This window comes from Elephantulus edwardii, unplaced genomic scaffold, assembly GCF_000299155.1.
Source record: "Elephantulus edwardii isolate Elephantulus edwardi_28Jun2011 unplaced genomic scaffold, EleEdw1.0 scaffold00027, whole genome shotgun sequence".
NCBI lineage: Eukaryota > Metazoa > Chordata > Mammalia > Macroscelidea > Macroscelididae > Elephantulus > Elephantulus edwardii.
The window spans coordinates 16,640,124-16,660,862 of NW_006399777.1; the positions used below are offsets into that span (position 1 = coordinate 16,640,124).

The window sequence follows — 20,739 nt, forward strand, 5'->3', positions numbered from 1 at the left end:
GACTGCAGGTACCAAGGGCATTGTTTGTGTATCCAAGTAAGATGAAATCATTGACAATACAAAATTGTTTTTCTTTCTTTCCCTTCCCTTCCTCTTCCTTTTTTTCTTCCACCCTTCCTTCCCTTCAGTCCTTATCTTCCAAGCAAAGGTCCTAACATCTTAGTAAATCCTTGCTCAGCATCTTATCTTCCTCTGCAGCCAAATTCCATGTGTTATTTCCTCTCAGGACACTCTCCCATTCCATTTCTTTCATAAAGGCAACTATGTACTATGGTCTATGTCAACAAAGAGATTCTTTCCTTTTTGCGACTCCCATCACACCAGACACAAGTCCTCGAACACTGTGGTGATGTTGGATAAATGCTGTGAATGAATGAATTAGTAATTGCATTGGATGTTGTTGTTGTTGTTGTTGTTAGGTGCTCAAGTCAACTACAACTCACAGTGACCCGTGAACAATGATCTGAAGCTTGCTTTATCCTGCTTAATCTCCATCATCTCTGATACACTTGAGTCCACTGTTACAGTCACTGTGTCAATCCATCTTACAGAGGGTCTTACTCTTTCACGAACCCTCCACCTTTCCGAGCATTATCTCTCTTTTCAAGGTTTAGCCCCACCCAATGACAAGCCCAAAATATGTGAGGTGAAGTTTCACCATCTTTGTCTCTAAGGACCACCCTGGTTGCACTTTCTCCAAGATGTATTTGTTTGTTCTTTTGGCAGCTTGAAATATCCGGTACTCTTCTCCAACACCACAACTCAACGGCGTCGATTTTCCTTCTGCTGTCCTTACTCATTGCCCAACTTTCAGATGCATACCAAGTAACTAGACATGAATCAGGTGAACCTTTGTCTTTAAACTGATATTATTGATCCTTAACACCTTGGCGAGTTCCTTGTCAGAGTTTCCCAAAGCAACACGACTTTGAATTTCTTTCTTGACCAAAGGTGTTGGTTTTGGATCCAAGCAAGATGTCATCACTGACAACGTCAATCTTTTCTCCATCTGTCATGTTACCTATTAGCCCAGTGGTGAGGATTTTTGTTTCCTTGTCGTTGAAATGTAATCCCTATTAAAGGCTGTATAGTCTTGGATCTTCTGCACTAAGTATTTCAAGTTGTCTTTGCTTCTAGCAAGCAAGAGTGTGTCATCTACATAATGCAGATTGCTGGTGAGTCTTCCTGCAATCCTGATGCTACATTCTTCTTTGTAAAGTCCAGCCTCTCAAATTGTTTGCTCAGCACACAGGTTGAACATGGAATGAATGAATGAATGAGTGGTTGGATGGAGCATGTTAAGCAGAAAAGACAGAAGGGATAAGGAGATGTACTGAAGAGTCTAGGTCAATGTCTAGGTTGTGTGGATGAGTGAGTGAACAAATGTCTAAATGAGGTGTATAGATTTCTGTGGAAGTAGTTGGATTGACTAGACGGAGTGGGCCAGTGGGTGTGAAAGACAAGTGTATGAGAGAGGATGGATTACTGGAGGATAAAGAGCTGAGCAAATGCAAGAATGCAGAGTAGATGCAGGAAGGCAACAAAGAATTGACTTCAAGCTTCTCTATCCATAAAGAGGGTGAAGGAAGGAAGGAACTGGCAGCTGCAGGATTCCTTCCCAGCCCTGGATTCCTTCCAACTTTGCCCTCCACCTCACTTAGTGAATCCGCACCCTAACGCCTGGAGAATCACAATATTCAGAGCCAAAGTGGGGAGAAAGAACTAGAGGCATCAATTACCTTCTTTGGTGACCTCCCCGGGTCTCTCTCTTTGGAAAGCTCAGGCTGCAGAGAAGGGGATCCGACTCTACCAGCTTGTACAAGTTTGGACCGCCCTCAAGCTCAGCACCAACACTGCCTGAGGCACTTCTCGGTCGGCCTCAGCCCACAAGGCAAACTCAGAGGCTGGACATGCCAAGGGAGCTGCCCAGGTGTTGTCCTCACTAAATCAAGAGCTCTTTGAAAACAGGAACTCTGTTTCCCTCACTTCCCCATTTGAGTGAGAGATTATCCAACACACAGTTGAAACAGGGTAAGTTTATTAATTAAGTCAATGAATGAGTCTGGGGCACAATTTGCTATTGTGGGATTGGGAGGAGGGAAACAACATGTGTTGCAAAGTGACAGACCTTGCTATGAGTTGACTTGGGTCTCAAAAAAAAAGATACATTCGAGTCCTAACCCCAAAAGCTGCTACGTGGCCCTTATTGGCAAATCTCATCTTTGCAGATGTAGCTCGTTAAGATGAGCGCAAACCGAAGTATGAGCTAGCTGGCTCCACCAGACTCTCTTATTCATTCCAAAAGCCTTTTGAAGTAGATAGGATTTCCTACCTTGTAGAAGATGAGGAATCTGAAGCTTAGCCAGTGCTGGTGGCTTAGGCGTAAGGAGTTGCACTGTCAATTCAAAGGAACTCAGTTTGAATCCACCAGCTGCTCTGCAGGAGAACGGGGAACAATCTCCTCTCACGTGATTTACGGCCTCTGAAAACCTATCGGAGGGTTGGATATGAGTCAGTTCCCATTCAACCGAACGTAACAACATACCAGAGTAGAGTGGGTCGTAATTCTTGGTGTCCCTGTAAAGCGATGAGGCAGATACCATCACAGAGGGAAGACCGCCATGTAAATGGGGATGCCAAGATTGAAGACTTGCACAGGCCAAAGAATGTCGCGTGTGAAGGATTGTGGGAGGTAGCTAGGAGAAAAGCATGAACCCACCTTCTTCTTTTTCCTCAGAGCTCAATTAGGGAATCAACCTTGCCAACATCTTGAGTGGAAATTCCTGGCCCCAGAACTATGAGCGACTAGATTTCTGTGGTTTTTAAGCCATCCACTTGCTAACCAACACGCCTCTGGAAACTCTATGAACGTTGATAAACGAGGATAATTATAGAAAGGCTTCAGGCCTTTTGTTCTTAGGATCGCTATGAGTTGTGCTTGACTCAACGGCAATCAACAACAACAACAACCAGTTTGTGATACTTTGTCATGACACCCTGGGGAGCCAAGGCAAGCTTTATCTAGGAGACAGGGTTTGAATCCCAACTCTGTCACTTACCAATGGTGAGACTCTTTGCTGAATGCTCCCAGCTCTCCCAAAGTCCACTTCCTCATCCGTGTGACCAGGACGATAAGAGATTCTGCTTAGCTCTCTTCTGTGTCTATGAAGAGCACTTTGGGAATTGGCTTCTAATCTGGAACATCTGAAAACTCCCCACACTGAGAGCCTTGATAGCCAAGCCCTGAAGCTGAAAATCCCTCCTGTCCAACCTCCTTGGCCAGAGGGCAGCGCAGAGGCCTGTGGGAAGGAGACTTACCAGCTGCAGGAGGTAAGCGTGCTCCGTTTTCAGGTTTCTTTAACTAGGGCTGTACATAATCATGCTGACCTCAATCTTTCTCTGTGAATTATGGAAAGAGAGTTCCCTGAAAACGAGGCGCGTGGAAAAGTTCCACTAGGCCCCCCTCTCCTCCCCGCATCTCTGCCTCCCCAACTTAATAAGGCCCGTGCTTATTAACTGTTCTCGGCCAGCTCGCCATGCCCTGCTCTTGCACACGTGAGGCTAAAAATACCCACAGCTCCTAACAGAAAGCGCTGCCTCAGGGCAGGCCAGGTTGGAGTGTGCACCACCACCGACAACACTGGCCCCAGCGAGCCCCCTGGGATTCAGGCCACGGGGAGTGTCCCAACTGGAGAGCAAAGGGTCCTCCCAGAAGCCTCCGACATTTGCCCCTCGGGGGTCTACAACCATAATCAAAAGGCAATGCTTAGTTCAGAATGGGCAAAACTGTGGTTATGCTCAGACGTTCCAACACCCTCTTCTGTGTCCCACCTCACCACCTCGTTACACAACTTCACGCCCGTCCAGCTCCTTCAGAGGCGACACTTGCCACTTGGAGCACTGCCCCGGGTCCCAAGAGCAGCCAGTATGGCTTCCCTCTGCACCTGGCAACGGGCTCCTTTAAAAAAAAAATTGTAGTAATTTTAATGAACATTTGCAGAGATTTTGGATTTCCATTCATTCATTGTTGCACTTTTCTCCCTGCCCACCCCCTACCCCCAACGGCCTCCTCTGTAATGGAAATCTCCAGAAAGGCACGAATGCAGGACAGAAGCAAGGATGGGCCCATCCAGGAACCTCGGAGACAATTACATGAACAGGCTTCGTCTCTCCCGACCTTCTGTTACTTTGGTCGATCCAGCCCAGGAATATACAAAAAGTCACCATCGTCAAGTTCATTGTTACTCTGTAGGCTGGGTAAGATTCCCAAGATTGCAAATTTTTATAGAAGCCCATTGCTTCGTCTTTCTCCCACATAATCTGCCGATCATTTGCAAGTTGTTGAAAAGTAAAGAGGCTTTTTCCTTATGGACTAGGTGTGTGGGTCCCTTACACAGGAAGAGTAGATGAACCAAGAATGTGCAAGGGACCTTTCAATAGCTCGGTCATAAACACTTGGCCAAGCTGAAGAGGTAATCTCTCATGGGCGTTCATATGCCACTGGATACCTCTCTTGGCAAGCCCCAAGATATTTTGGAAGTGGTGATGAGAGACATATTGATTTTCACCATCTCCATCCACAGGGAAAGGCCGAGAATGCCATGGAGTATTGAGATTCTGGAATTCGGAGTACCTGCGAGTTGGAATGGAGCGCTATTCTCCTTTGCATACTATTAGATGCAAGAGGATGGGATTTTAATGAGGCTCGGACAGAAACATGTGGAAAATCAATTAAGGTGACACAGGCAAAGACATTGAGACACAGAATGGCTGACAGGCTGAAGGAAAGGGGTCACAGGCAGCAAGGTGGAAAATGGAAATTGTCCTTAATGGAACACGTCCCAGGTTTAGAGACCCGCTGAGAGTGTGTGTAGCTGTGAAGCCCTGAGCTGTCCTGTCTTAGAACTGCTCGCTCTCCTAATTCGGACACCAGATGGTCTTTTAACAGCATGGAAGGTGCCCTTCCACCGGTCCTAATTCTACCTCCTTCTTCTCCGTCCTTTCTTCTCCATCCTCTGTGAGAAAAGATGCCGAAGAGCAAGTGTAACAAATATCCAGAAAACTCAGTTATACTTTGAGGCTAAATAGAGGAGTCTCTCACTGGGAGCATTAATTCAGTTCAGGTCAATTCAAACCTGTATTGAGCATCTTTTGTGTAAAAATCATGTGCAAGACACAGCAGAGGGGAAATGGGCCCAGGAATAAGTAAGACCATGGCCTGGCTCTCAGGTAGTTTAAAGCGGTCAGAGATACAGAGATGACTTCACAGCGTTTCTGAAATAGATTGGGGGCGTAATTATTCTCTCAAAGAAAATTTAAACACTGGTGCCATCCCACTAGGGAAAAGGAACAAAAGATCCAAATTCAAGGCAAACCCCAAATGGAGGACACAAAGCACAAAAGGTAAATTTACATTTTAAAAATGTTAAATGTCAGCGGCAATGGAAGAATGAAAATTAGCATGAGTAACTTCCTCTCCTGCGGTTTCCTGCCTCTGAGAACCTGCTGGAGGGGTCAGCTACAATCCGCAAGGACTCAGTGGCACCAAAAAACAAACAACCATTTCTTACTTCCTATCCTCGCAGTGGTCCATGCAATGACAGTTCTCTCTGCTTGCAATTCTGAATAGTTAGGTTGAAAACACAGCAAGTGTGATTGTAAATAGACACAACTCTCTCTCTCTCTCTGAGAAGTAATTTGACATTTTATGCATCTCAATCCTTAAAATAGGCACAACCTTTGACTCAGTAATTCCACTTCCCGGAATCTATTCTAAGGAAATAATCAGAAATGTAGTCAAAGGTGTAAACACAAAGATGGTGTTCATCATGTTATTTATAAAAGGGAAAATGCAAAACAAGCCGAAAGTCCAATAGCAAGAAAATGGGGAAATAGATCATGGCAAATCATTAGAACAAGTAATCTACTCATTTCATGTGTCAAAGGGGAGAGTGTCAAGATACAAAACTCTACATTGTGTGACTGCAGATGAAATTGGGAACATAAGAAACACAAGGAACTCTGTGGTACAGTGGTTAAGTTCTTGGATGCTATCAAAAGAGAACTTGTTTTCATTCACTACTCCACAGCTTTAGCTTGCTCAGCTCCACAATCAGCACTCTTAGCACCAGCAGCCAGGAAATCAAAAGATGAATTGCACTGGGAAAGTCTGCTGTCAGGGACCTCACCAGACTACTGAAGAGCAACGATGTCAGTCTAGAGACTAAGGTGCACCCGATTCAGACCACAGTTCTCACAATTACTTGCTATGTGTCTGAGAGCTGGACAATGATTAGGGAGGCTAGAAGAAGAATTGACGCCTTTGAGCTGTGGTGCTGGAGAAGAGCATTGAATATACCACGGACAACCAGGAGAACAGGTTTGTCCTAGAGAGGATGAAATCAGACTGCTCCTTGAAAGCAAGGAATCAGAAGCTTTGTCTGACATACTTTAAGCATGTTGCAAGGAGGGACCATCCTTGAAGAGGGAGAGACATCATGCTTGAAGGGTGGAGGGACAGAGAAAGAGATGAAGGCCCTCTGTGAGGTGGATTGATTCAGTGACTGGGGTAATGGGGGTAGGTGTGTCAGAGACAATGAGATCGGCACAGGATAGAACAGGGTTCAGGGCTGTTGTCCAGGTGACTCAATGGCACATAACAACAACAACAACAAACAGTTGTTCCACAGGAGAAAGATGCAGCAGTCTCCTTCAGTGAGATTACATCCTTATGCAACAATGAATGAACATTTTATCCCCAACAAAACAAAAGTGAACTAGGGAAGTAGGGAGGAAAATATGCAACAACGAACGCATGAAAAGTCAACTTTTCTGTGAATTTTCATTATAATCACAATTTTAAAAATTTAGGAAAAAAGATTACATCTTTAAAAAAAAATGTGTGGGTTCCAGTCTGTCGCTTAGGGTGTCCATGAGCTGGAATTGTCTCCACAAGCAACAAGTTTGGTCTTTTGGGCGTGATCCACTTATTCCATGTGTTGAACAAATAATGGAGAGGAAATGCTAAGTAACAAAATGTTTAAAAGTTCTAAAACAGGACAGACAAGGGGGTTGGGGAAGCTAAGAAAAGAGGGAATAAATAATGAAACACACAAGGAAGAAAACTGTACAAAAGGAATATAGGATTAGATGTAATCGGCATGACAAGAGTCCAGAATAAGATCTTCATAGTAAAGTGGGGGCGGGGGGACTGAATAGCAATGAAAGAACTTTTTTCCCCAAAGAAAAAAGTGATCTGGGAGGAAGGGAGGGGGAACAGAGAGGAAAATGTGCAACAATGAAGGATTGGAAACCCAAGTTCTTTATAAACTTTCATTAAAATCTCAAAAAAATTTTTTAAAGTTATTATCTCTGATGGAATATCAGTAGTTTCATTTACTTCTTTCTGTAACTTTGTCTCTCTTTCTCTGTACCTCTCTCTCTCTTTGTAGCTCTCTCTCTCTCTCCTAACAGCATTCCGTGTGTGTGTGTGTGTGTGTGTGTGTGTGTGTGTGTGTGTGTTTGAGAGAGAGAGAGTATACGAGTATATAAAACGATGATATAAAAAGAGTAGAACAGGGGGAGGGATGGGTGGGGAGAGAAATCCAAAATCTCTATAAATGCTCATTAAAATTATTTTTTAAAATGTCAATGAAATTGATAATAAATTTTAAAAAAAGAAAAAAAGCAGAACAGAAGATCTTACGGAGGAATTCTAAAGACAAAGTATTGTAATGAAATGTGCAAAGACCTGGAGTTTAAAAAAAACAGCATTGATCTCAGCATTTCTTTTTTTTTTTATCTCAGCATTTCTTAAGAACTGAAGGGAGGGAAGAATCAGTCCTCACACTGTGGTACTGAAAGATTCTAGAAATGAATTCTTGATTGATTCCGGAAACAGTGAAAGAAGATGGGAGGGATACATGGATTCACCGTATCAAGAAGAATGGGTGCATCGCCAGAAACAGCCCATGAGCAAGAGCCGAAGGTCCTGCAATGAGAGGCCTCTAAGCTTACTTACGCTGAAGACACTAGGGGAAACCAGGTGTCAGGAATCGATGCAACCCTGGGGCAACTCATTCATTCGCCTATGACTGAGGAAGACTGAAGAAGAAGTTAGATCCTGTTTTTCGAAATTAGATCTTTGAACTATGTTGTTGGCTAACCAAAACGAGCAAATCTGTTTTGGAAGACATAGAATCAGAATGTTTGTTAGAAAACTGAAAAGTGAGAGTGGCAAGACTCCATCTCCTTTCTTTAAGACATTATCATGGGCCAGTCCCTGGAAAAGGGCAATGCGATTTTTAAAGTCAGCGGATCCTCCATAAGACAGACTGGCACAAGAGATAAAACAAGACTCACAAATACAGCAATGGTGGTGAGGGTGGTGTGAGGCTCGGCAGCACTGTGGTACAGATCGGCGTCAGAAGCAAATCAAAGGCACCTAGAAACAATGCGTCTCTTGGGTTTGCTAAGTTTTCAATAATGAGCGTGCATTGTCTATAATTAGAAAATACCTTTTTATTATTATTCTTGGTTTACCTACAAAGTTCATATACATTGTTTTTCACATGGACCTAGTTTCTTGCTTTGTGGAATGAAAAATGGGCCATTTAGAACAATGCTATCCACTTGATCAAATTAAAAAGCGACATGGGAAAGAAATTAATCCCAGTCCCCCTCAGATGCATTATCCTTTTCAATTCATCCTGTGGAGCGCAAAGTGTTAACACACAGGCTGGCAGTTCAAGTTTATCAAGAGGCACCTCAGGGCAAAAGGTCTGCTAACTTACTTCCCAAAAATTCTAAGGATCATAGCTCTACTCACATTAAGTATGAGATTACCTCCCTGTCTGGTGGTAAGAAGCTGCACTGCAATCCTGAAGACCTGTGGTTCAAATCTACCAGCTGCCTTTTGAAAAGAGAAGAAAAAACCGGGCAATCTCCTCCCATAATTTAACTGCCTCTGAAAACCTACTGGAGGGTCAGCTATGGGTCGTTTCTGACTGGATGGCAAACAACAACTACAATAGAAAGCAGGGACCTGGCTTATGCAGCCTCTGACTTTTGTGAGTGAGTGTGTGTGTGTGTGGTGATGCAGACAGGAGTGTGATTTTTTTTTAATTTATTTTTTTTACATTTTACAGATTTACTTACCAAATTGAAATACATTGTTTTTCACACTTCCCATTTCCTTCACACACATCAAATTGTTCAACCCTATGGTTAATAACCCCCCATACTTACACCTCTGCTTCCACCCTCCCCCTCCCTTGAATCATCATATTCATTTTACAATAATGGCCTGATTCAGTATTTGTCTTATGGGACTGAGTTAGTTCACTCAGCATAATGCTCTCCAGTCCCTCCCAAGTTAGGTAAATCACTGCTCCCGTGTGCTGCACACAGTATTCCGTTGTGTGAATGTTACCATGATTTCTCCATCCATTTGATTGTGGTTGGACATCTGAGCTGTTACCATGTTCTTGCAATGGTGAATAATGCTTTTATGAACATTGGTGTACAAGTCTCATTTTCTCAGGGTATATTCCAAGTAATGGGATAGCTAGGTCATTAGGAATTTCTAAGTTTAGCTTTCTTGAGGAAATGTAAAGCTGCCTTCCAGAGAGGTTGTACCATTTTGCAATCCCACCAACAGTGTATAAGATTTCCTCTCTCGCCACATCCTCTCCAACATTTATTACTTGCTGTTCTGTTAAACTTTGCCACTGCTACTGTGTTAAGATGGTACTTCATTGTGGTTTTTATGTTTGTCCTGGTTTCTCAGAGGAAGTATCTCCTTCCGGTCCTCTCCAGAACCAGGACAGGACAAGAAATGGCAATGCCCTACTTAGTAGACTTAGGAGTCACCCTCCTGCACCCCTCTATGGCCCTAAGAAGCAGGTGACCTCTTCTTTTGTGGCCCAGCGGGTGAGGGAGTAATGCAATGAGGGGCCAATTTTATGTGGAGACTAAACCATGAACACCAGGTACAGGGGAAAGAGAGCTAAGGGTGAGAGTTGATGCTGTGACACTCCCTCCATCATTGACTTGCTAGCCACATCACTCTCAAAGTTAAGAACACGGCTACCATTTCTAGATCACCAATTATGCCCCCAGCTCTAGGGACCCACTGTAAAGGAGCTGCGTTGTCATTTCAGATGGGGTTCGAATCCACTAGCAACTCCACAGGAGGAAGACGAGCAGTCTCTTCCCTTTCGATTTACAGCATCTGAAAACCCGTTGAAGGTTCAGCTTTGAATGGGTTAGACAGATGGCCCATAACAACAACAGCAATTACGCACCAGGCCACTTACTGCAGGTAACTCTCACAACATGGATGGCCCCAGGTATTTTAGTCCTGCATGGGGGGAGCAGACGTGGGAACCCTGGGTGACAGCAGGGTATACCCATAGGGAAGATGGCAGCTCTGGGAACCATGATGCAAGCGGGTGTCAGTGCGCCCCGAAGCAGGGAAGAGTCCTGACAGCAAAGCCTTCCATTTGGGGATCCATCTATTAACCACTGACACTCAAATTAGGTGACTGTCCCCAAGTCCGGTGGGTTCCTGGTGCCAAGAGCCACCAGGCAGATGACAGTGTAAACACTCCTGAAGCTTGCAGCCAAGGGAGCTGCGGGTGCTGGCCAGGCCAGGGTAAAAATAGAATGGCCTCCCGGGTCCAGCTCCCTGACGGGTGAGCAGGCAAACGCGGCAGCTCAGTGCGCCAGGGCCTCCCCCTCCCCCAGGACAAGAGCCAGGGCCTAGAAAGAACAGGGACTTTTAAAAAGTTTTATTTTGTTTTCATTTCAGGCTGAGAGGGCTGTTAGGTTAACGCCCAGTGGGCACCTCCAAGATCTAATGCGGCCCAAACTGGGGGAGGTTCCTCCTAACACCCCTACTTGGCTCCCTACTACAAGGGGAGCTATCACCCTCCACAGCCCACTGGGTAATGAGCATGGTCAAGGCCAAAACAAGCCCTTTCCCATTTTCCTGAACGGGCTTTCGTTGTGCAAATTTAGCTTTTGTAATGATTTCCCAGTGGAGGTCCCCTTCGAGCCCTCTCTGGGGACAGGGACAAGCACCCCCCCACACACCCCGATTCACTGCTGGGAGCAGGGGATGCAGAGGAAGGCGCTGGAAGGCATGCGTCTCTGCTCGCTGCGGCCTCCAGGGCAGGTCAGGGTTCGGCCCGGGGATTTCCTTTCAAAGGTGACTTATAGCTGCTTCATCAGGGCAGCGCCCTCCCAGCAGGGCCCTAATAGCGTGTTTGGCAGAGTCAGCGAAACGCGGCGGCCAGCGGCGGGCGGCGGGGGAGCGCCCTCTCCGCGCCCTCTCCGCGCCCTCGCCTCTCCCGCGCCGGCAGCGGCGCGCACGGGGCCATTTGCAGCGCAGGCAGCCTCGCGAGCGGCCGCGGCGCGCTGGCCGGAAGGGAGGCGGCACCATGGAGCTGAAGAAGGACGACAACGCCGTGGCCATCGACATGCTGCTGATCGTGCACTCGGAGAAGCGGCGCGCCGCACACGGCGCGCACTCGGAACACCAGGCGGACTCGGGCGCGCCGCTGCAGCGCCGAGGAGGTAACTGACGCCCGGCGTGGGCACGCGGGCCCCTCGACCTCCTCCCCACCCTGGGGCTCGCCTGCTGGGGGGACGCTTCCCGCGCTCCTAACCGAGGTCTGCCAGAGCGACCGCCCTGTGCACCACCGCCTGCGCCCCTGCTCCTTGCTGTCCAGTGGTAACCCACAGTCCATTGATTGTCCCTGGCTGACTCCCTGCACGTGTCCAAGAGTGCTTCATCCTCCATCCCCAGCTTGGTCCCCCATCTCTGGTCACTGGGTGCAGATCTGGTTCTGAAGATGTCCTGCAGCAAAGGATGGAGCCTTGGACCTGACTCCTAGGTGGCCCCAGAGCACACTGAAGGGCACTGGGGAGGCTGGAGAACTTGTGTAGGACCACGTGCTGGAGGGGATGCCAGACTCTGAAATCGCTGTGACCTAGCGCAACTCCTGGCCTCAGTTTCCCTGTTCTCTGCACTCTATCAACCTCCCACAGACATAAGGCGTAAAGGGAACACCAGCTTGGGTTGGGTGAAGGTTGCAATCTGTGCTTCTCACTTAAGCTTGTCCTTTAGTTTTACTTGTCCCACCCACTTTCTGGAGAAGGGTCGACTGGTGACATGAAGTGACTCCTGAGGGATGTGAAGGAGCCCTGGTGGCGCAGTGACTGGGAGTGTTCAGTCGCTAACCAAAAGAAAACTTATTTGAACGCACCATGCAGTGGCTCTTCAGGAAAAAATATCAGATTAGCCGCTTCTGCAAAGGTTTCACAGGCCTTGGAAACCCAGTGGTGAGCTTCTGTCCTGTCCTGTAGGGTCACCATAATTCACAATCCACTGGACAGGAAGGAGCTTGTTTTGGGGACAGGGGTTCTTGTTTGGAGCGCAGGTGGCGCTTGAAAGTTTGGCAGTTCCAACTCACCCAGTGGGACCACTAAGAAAAGCCTTAGTGCATTTGCCCCAAACCAAGTATAAGGAGACAAGGTCACTGGACTGATGGGGTACCCAGGGAGGATGTAATAGTGCTGATACATTGCAGAGATTTGTAACCAGTCTCTGGATTGGACAATTTGTGCGTAAACTATTCATGGAGGAAACAAATTTGCTAGGTAAACATTCACCTGAAGCATCCTAAAATGCTTCTTGGGGGGGGAAAAATGTTTAGGAAAGCAAGCAAGCAAGCAAAACCTCCTGATTCCATAAAGATTCCTACGACGCAGTTCCGCTCGGTAACATGTAGTGTCTCCTGGCGCTGGAATTGACTGGGGGGGGGGGCCCACAAAACCACAACAGAGAGATGGCAGAAAGCAGAAGCCAGACCTCTGGTTATTGTCCAGAGGATCTAACGCGATATCCATAGATTACGGTTGGATAATAATGTAGGTTTCCAAAAGCCCCGCAGAGGTTTCAGGGTGTCTATGAGGAAGAAGCCTTGAGCGCTCAGGGAGGCTGTTATGAGCATGCGCTGGAGTAACTAGCAGCCAGGTCTTTGAGAACAATCGATGTTCAACAGCCCATTTGGTAAGAGAATTTCTGCCTCCCACCTCCCCTCCTGCACTAGCATTCCTTAGCGTCCTTGCTGCTACCCTGTCCCCAGGATTCCTGTACCCCGGAGCCCTGTGCACATCCAGTGTCAGCATCCCCCCCACCGCCCCCACTTCCACTTGCCCTGTTGAGGCAATGGGGCCGCAGAAGGCCTCGCTCTGGTTGCCTGGGCACCAGGAGGAAAGCGATTCCGGAAGGCTGAGAATGTGGACAGGTGCTACGGGACTCAGGAGGAGTTTGAGGAGCAAGCCGTTGTTTTGATCCATTGTGTTTCAATTCCCAAAGCTGTTCCTGGGAGAGGGTGAGAGAGCCCTGGCAGGGTATTTGTGCTTCAGAAATTAGCAAAAAAATGAGACTGCTGTTGCTACACATGCAACAGTTCAGGAGGGCACACACACACACACCACCCCCCTCAGGGTGTGGCAAAACCAAAGGGTCCCCTGAGACCCAGATCACAGTCGGCCTGAGAGTTACCACCTCCCGCACAGTTTGCTTCCCCTAAGTGCTCTGACACTAGAAAGAGTCGTGAGGAACATGAAGAAGCCTAGGAAATGTCAGGCTCTAGGCCTGCTCGCTTCCCTGAACAAAAGCCGCTCACACTCAGGCCTCAGGCAGAAAAAAAAGAAATCCCTGCTTGCTGGTCTTTTTGGCTGATTTTTTCCCCCTCCAAATATTTGTCTGATGGAAGTTTCTCGTGGACTCAATCACCAACAGTTCTGTGCCAGAGCGCAGATAAGAGGCAAAGCCCTCGCCTCCCAGGGTGGCTGGGCACCAGTGAGGTCCAGGAGGTCCCTGGCCAGGCCCGCTCCCTCAGGACGCAGCCAGCAGGAGAGGAAGTTCCCCAACAGGACCCACGTGTCCCACGGCCTCCTGACGAGGCACCGGATCCAAAGCAAGGCAGCACCTGCTCCCCGACATCTGCCTCCACCCCCATCCCCCCCACCCCCGTCCCAGGTCCTCAGCTCTGCAAAGAAGAGGGTCAGAGCTCCGTGTTAGGCAAGAGTAGTTCTTGCCAGATGGCAGAGGGCTGTGTGGAGATGGGGCCATGCAGCTGCTGTTGCCGTGGCCTTGTGGCTGGAAAGGAGTCAGAGGGAGGAAGAAAACCTGGGTAGGATGGATCCTCAGGAACGTGGACTGTCAGGAATGGGTGCTTTTGCCTGTCCTCTGAAGGCGCTCGCATTCTCCAAGCCACTTCCTTGGTGTCAACAAGCCGTTGTCAGAGGAATAGGATTCCAATTCCTGGTGATCCTATTTATGTCGAAGAAGAGCTATGCGCTGTAGGATTTTCAATGTCTGATTCCCCCCAAAGGCGGTCACCAGGCCTTTGTTAAGAAGCCCCTCTGGATGAAATCAAACCTCCAGCCATTAGTAGCCAAACAGGCTGTCGGCATCACCCTAGGCACTGTTAGAGCAGGAGGTGGGGCGATCTCCTCCTCTGTGGTGGTGTTGTTGTTATGTGCCATCGAGTCACTTGTGACTCATAGCGACTCTATGTACAACAGCCCTAAACTCTGCTCTGTCCTGTGCCAATCTCATTGCCTCTGACACACCCATCCCGATTACCCCAGTCACTGAATCAATCCACCTCATAGAGGGCCTTCCCCTCCTGCGCTGTCCCTCCACCCTCCCAAGCATGACGTCCCTCTCCAAAGACCGGTCCCTCCTTACAACATGACCAAAGTATGTTAGACGAAGCCTTAGAATCCTTACCTCCAAGGAGCCGCCGGGTTTAACCCTCTCCAGGAGGAATCTGTTTGTTCTCCTAGCAGTCCATGGTACCCTCTGCTGGAGGGTCAGCTTTGGGTTGCTGTGGACTCAATGGTACACAACAACAGACAGTGTTAAAACAAGGCTTCTCAAAGACATATGTGGAAGCCTTCATCCTCCAGAAGCGGAATGTGTGTGTGTGTGTGTGTGTGTGTGTGTGTGTGTGTGTGTGTGTTACCATCAAGTCGGAATCCACCCATAGCTGACCCTCCAGCAGGTTTTCAGAAGCAGTTAATCACACAGGAGGAAATGCCCATCCTCTCCCAGAGTAGCTGGTGGATTAGAACAGCATGCATTCAGGGCTGCAGCACCGCTTCTTACCACTAGGCCACCCGAGCTGAGATTCCATATATTCTTCTGCCAGTGAGGGTAGGGGTGGGGGGGAGTCCAAAGCTGCCTGCACCAAGTCTGGAAGGACTGTGAAGTTGTTAGCGTCTTTTAGGTCCCTAACCCCCAAATGATGCATTCTACTCCCTAAGTGCATCCGTGAGCACTCTGATTGGTAAATTGCTTGCTCTGCAGAAAAGATTTTTTTTTTAATTGGGGGAGCACACTCAGCAGTAGAAAAGACTGGAAGAAGCAGGCTAGATACTGGGCTTCCCGCGACGGTAGCTTAACGCGAGCCGTGGAGCTGGTCGGGTGAGGAAACCTCCGCCGCCATCAAGAAGCTGTGGGTGCGCCTTCTGTGCCAGGAACTCGGTTTTATTGCAGCTCTTGTGGCTGCCAGAATGTATGCCAGTTTCGTGCCAAGAACTCAACTGTGCAGCCACCACTTCCACCCGCCGCTGGGCAGCGAGCTCCCGTCCTCACCCCCTTGCATCACCGAGGCCCGGGCAGGCGCAGGTAGGCCCAGGCCACGCGTGCACCTGCCGCGCCTGCAAGGACGACTGGGGCACCAGGAAGCCGTCATTTTTCAGTCCCCATTGGTTTAGGCAGTGTCTGCACCTCCCGCTCCATCGAAAGTATAAAAGGAGGGGACTCGCCACCCCACATCTGCAAGTAGATAAGAAGCATGAATGGCAAATGTCTTTTAAGTTGACGTGTCCTTATTTATATGGTAGAGATGCAGGAGAAGAAAATAGGGTGTGTGTGTGTGTGTGTGTGTGTGTGTGTGTGTGTGTGTGTGTGTGTGAATTAGGGAGCTCTGAAGGCCTAGTGATAAAAAGCTGCACTGCAACCCTGAAGGCATGCAGTTCAAATCCACCAGGTGCTCTGTGAGAGAAGGAGGGATAATCTCCTCCCGTGCAACTAATTGCCTCTGAAAACCCCCTGGAGGATTTTGGGTCAGTTCCAACTCAGTGGTATACAACAACGACATTGAGAAAATTCTCCCTGAATAATCTTGATAACTAATCGGACTTTGAATTATTGTGTTGGAGAAGAGTACCGAATATCCCATGGACTGCCAAACGTACAGATAAGTCTTGGAAAAGGTGCAGCCAGAGTGCTTCTTGGAGAAAAGATGGTGACGTTTTGTCTCACATATTTTGGGCATGGTGCTAGGGAAAGATATTCCTTGGACATGCACATCATCCTTGGAAAGGTTAGCGAAAGGAAGACTCCTAATGTGATAGATTGGCATAGTGACTGCAGAAATGGACACTTACGTCAGATGGTGAGGAGGGCACAGGACAGGACAGCATTGAGATCTCTTCTTCACAGGGTCGTTATGGGTCATACTTGATAAGGTGCACCTGATACAGGCCATGGTTTTTGCAATCACTTGTTATGCATCAGAGAGTTGGACAATGACTAGGGAGGACAGAAGGAGAATTGACGCCTTTGAGCTGTAGTGCTGGAGAAGAGTATTGAATGTACCATGGACTGCCAAGAAAACAAACAGATTCATCCTAGAGAGGGTTAAACCAGGCTACTCCTTGGAGGCAAGGATTCTGGGGCTTCGTCTGACATATTTTGGGCATGTTGCAAGGAGGGACAGGTCCTTGGATAGGGGCATCATGCTTGGGAGGGTGGAGGGACGGCGCAAGAGGGGAAGACCCTCTATGAGATGGATTGATTCAGTGACTGGGGTAATCGGGATGGGTGTGTCAGAGGCAGTGCGATTGGCACAGGACAGAGCAGGGTTTAGGGCTGTTGGGCATAGGGTCTCTGTGAGTCGCAAACGACTCGACGGCACATAACAAACAAATGACAACATAATAGTGAACTTTTGTAAAAGTCCATGATTGTAGAGGGGCTTTAGGCCCCTTTTGTTCATAGGGTCACTATGAGTCGTGCTCAACTCGAAGGCAATTAACAACAACACAATAACAATAATAACAACAACAACAACCCTTGAAAACTACTGTTTTATAATATTATCAGTGGCTTAAAATTTGAGAGTTGTATTTGTTCCCCAAATGCATCTGAGTAGTAGTAGTGCAGCTTCTCTCGATCCTTGAGAGCCACGTCCCTCCACGTTAGCCCAGATAGGTCTGCAATCACCATTATCTCGCCTCTGCCTGGCGCCCCCACCGCAGAGCATCTCATGCCAACCTCTATTATTTCACAGGACTCCAAGGAGTCGGAAACGGAATCCGGAAGTGGCAGAGAATGGAAGCAAATGACCTGCATGGTAAATGCTCTTTCTTTTCTTTCCCAGCATCTGGGATTCCACACATTGGAGGGAGGGGAATGACCGGACAGCTTGATTTTCACTTGTTCTCGTTTGGCCTCTGAGACAGCTAATCATGGACAGGTGACAGTGATAGTCAGGCCTCGAGGGCCACTGTGACCCTGTCATGGCCCCCGCTCCCCACTCTCAGAGGCTGTGGGTGGATGGGATGCGTAAGCCGAGTGCCCACCCATGTGGCTTGAGCTATCGGAAGCCCTAGGCATCATTTGGGATGGTAGTTTTGAGCACGTTCCCCTGGGACTTGGAGACGTCTATGCCATGCAGCGCCTGTTTATGGCTCGTCCACATCCTCAAATACAGTAAGTCAGTTTCCAAAGCTGCCTCGTTCTGATGACAGGCGGCAGCCACCCTGCAGATTCAGAATCTCTCAGGGAATGTGTGCTGTGGATAGAGAAACTATCATAGCCTATTCTGTTTCCTTCAGAGAGTCTAAAGGTCAGTGCCGGCGCATTGAGGGCCCTTGGGAATTTCTGATAGTATATATTAATATACATAGAGAGGACTACGTTGGCCTAGTGGACAGAAAATTATGCTATCAAGCCCAAGGTGGGTGATTTTAATCTGTGGCACTCAGGCCTGGTTTAAATTATTTTTTGACAAACATTCTTCTAAGTGATACAGCACTGGTCTGTGCATTGCTGTACAGAGGTAACTCGTGGTTGTCGTGATGCTAAACACTGTGACACTGATGTGTCAAATGTGATAATGGTTACCCATGGTGGATGGACAGTGTTTGGTGGAGCTTCCCAATTAAAACAAGCTTGGAAGCAGGAGTGGCATCCACTTCTGAAATGGCTTGCCTCCGGAAACTCTATGAACAGTGCTCAGGTCTTTCATTCATAGGGTCGCTATGAGTCATCTGTGACTTGACAGCACCTAACACCAACAACATAAATTAATTTCTCATATCTAATTTCCCAAGAACCCCAGTGACGCTCTGGTGACCTAGCAGGTCAAGAGTTATGCTGCCAACCCAGAAGCAGGTGGTTCGAACCCACCGGCTGGCTCTGTGGCATAAGCAGTCTCCTCCCGTTTGGTTTACAGCCTCTGAAAACTTGGCAGCAATGAGTTGGGTTGTTGACATACACAGAAGGAGGTTCCCAGTGAACTTGGCTCTGTGGGCCCAAGATCAGATCATTGGTTGACCCAGTGTTAGATTGAGGGGGTCACTCCTACAAATGGAGAAACTGAGGCCTTGGCATTCTATCCAGTGATTGGCCAAGACCAATCAGCAGAATGTTCTGGCCTGCCCTCCTTCAGACAATAGTGAAGGAAAAGATAAGGATGATGTTTTCAAAGTAAATGCATTCGTTCATGCCCTCAACAGATATCTCTAATGTCCACTTTGTGCTGAGCGTGGCTCTGATTACGGGGGACGAAACAGTGTGTGAGACATTCAAGATCCTCTTCCCTGTGGAGTGATGTTAAAATGCTTTTGAGGATGACATCAGTCACTTCCCTGGAATCTCAGTGTTTCTGTCCCCCACTGCCCATGGATGGGAGTCATTCTCAGCGCATGCCTGGCTTGGGGGAACCATTCTCTCTGCTGCCTGGCTGGTGGTGGGCGAGTGCGGGTGTAGTGACGCCCAAGTCTTCATTCCCAGGGCTCACGGGATACGTGCTCACTCTGGCTTTACTTAAAGGGGGTTGTTGTTGTTGTTATGTGCCATTGAGTAAAGGGGGTAGATATCAAAATTAGAGGGATTATGCTGTGGCGTCTGAGTCGTCTAGCAAGAGTCAGACCCCCAGAGACCTGTCAGCCAGAGGAATACGTGTCAGCACGCACAGCGCATGCGTGCCACAGGGTGTTCACGGGCAAGTGAGGAGTGACCCCAGGTAACAGCAGAAGTGTATGCCCTCCTCACCTGTCACAGCTCCACCTCATCCTCCAGAAGTCACCTGAGTAAACTTATGGCTTCTTGCGCTTGTTACTACATGAGGAGAAACTGAAATATACAGAATGCATCCTATTTTTTGTCATCTTCTGAACTCCGGGTCTGGGGAAAAGGTTAGAAAGAAATAACAACAAAACGCAAAGTGACGTGTTAATGGTGGGGAGACTATGACAAGGCTCTTGCGAAAGACAGAAAGTGAGGCTTAGCAACGAAGACGTCTGTTGACAGGAGATGATTCAAACAGCTCTTGCAAAACCACTCAGGACAGAGAGTTTTGGGTAAATGCAGCGTTGGAGAGAGATTCTACAGGGCCCCTGACCCCTGGGAAGATAGTCGTTCCACAACTCCACCGTACATATAATTTAAAGCCAATGTCCATTTCTTTTTTTCTAATGACACACTTGCATAGATGCACAGACGAAAACGACTTTTCCAACTGTGTTCTGACGGCAGGCTTCGGGGTATAGTATTGTTTTCCTGCCATTGCCGCCTGGCCGGTACCTAGTGCTGTGACCAGCAGGCCTCCCTGCCCCAGTCGTTGGTGGCTTCATCTGAGAAGGACATGGTTGGCAGCGTGTGGGGGGCACTGCGCATGTGGCCTAGCACGGAGTTGCTGCCCTGTGCACCCCTCAGGTGGGGGTGTTACAGGAGGAATGGGTAAGGGCCCGCATCCAAACATCTCAGCAGCATGTGTTTGGGCCCCACTCAGCCCAGTAGCTTGTCCAGCAACGGGCTTCCCCTGCTGTGATTGGCTGCTTTCCTTCGTCCTGGCTGAACTCTGCCTAGCAGCAAGGGCCGCTGCCCCACAGCTACAGGGAAACCAGTGGTGCAGACCTGCCTATAAATACCCAACCGCGGCTATGCCAGCCAATCACCTCCATGAGGATTCCCTTCCCAGATCCTGTTTCTAAGGGAAGACACAGCCAGCTGAGCCCACAGGAGTCCCTGGACTCGCCTGAGTCTGGCCTGGGGCTCCAGCCTGGCATCCCAGCTCACCCCAGGTTGGCACACAGCACGGGCCTGGCCCAGGGCCCACTGACCGTGGCCCCGGGGGCTCCAGAGCCTGACAGAGCCCACTCACTGACAGAGGCTGGAGCAGGCAGGCCCTACAAGGGAGCACGACCCCGGCAGGGGAACCCCAAGTTCAGCCCAGTTAAGGCCTGCCTTCCACTCTGAGTTGTGCCTGGTTGCAAGGAGGGGAAGTGGGAAGGGGCAGAACAAGTTAGGGGTACAAGGAGAATCACTTGAATGGAAATCTGTCCCTGCTGGGCCCCCTGAGGTCTGCTGGTGTCCAGTCCAGCCCTTACCACCTTCCAGCGAACCACTGAGAGGTTGTGGCAGAC

At 48.5% G+C, this 20,739-nt stretch overlaps 1 protein-coding gene across 1 annotated transcript in view; it reads left to right on the plus strand.

The window, feature by feature from the left end:
• The first annotated feature begins 11,441 nt into the window (after positions 1 to 11,441).
• Positions 11,442 to 20,739, plus strand: part of KY (kyphoscoliosis peptidase) — a 57,702-nt gene continuing 48,404 nt past the window's right edge. The window contains exons 1-2 of the mRNA XM_006883370.1: positions 11,442 to 11,577; positions 17,379 to 17,441. Coding sequence (XP_006883432.1) covers positions 11,442 to 11,577; positions 17,379 to 17,441 — 199 coding nt within the window. The remainder of the gene's footprint in view (positions 11,578 to 17,378; positions 17,442 to 20,739) is intronic.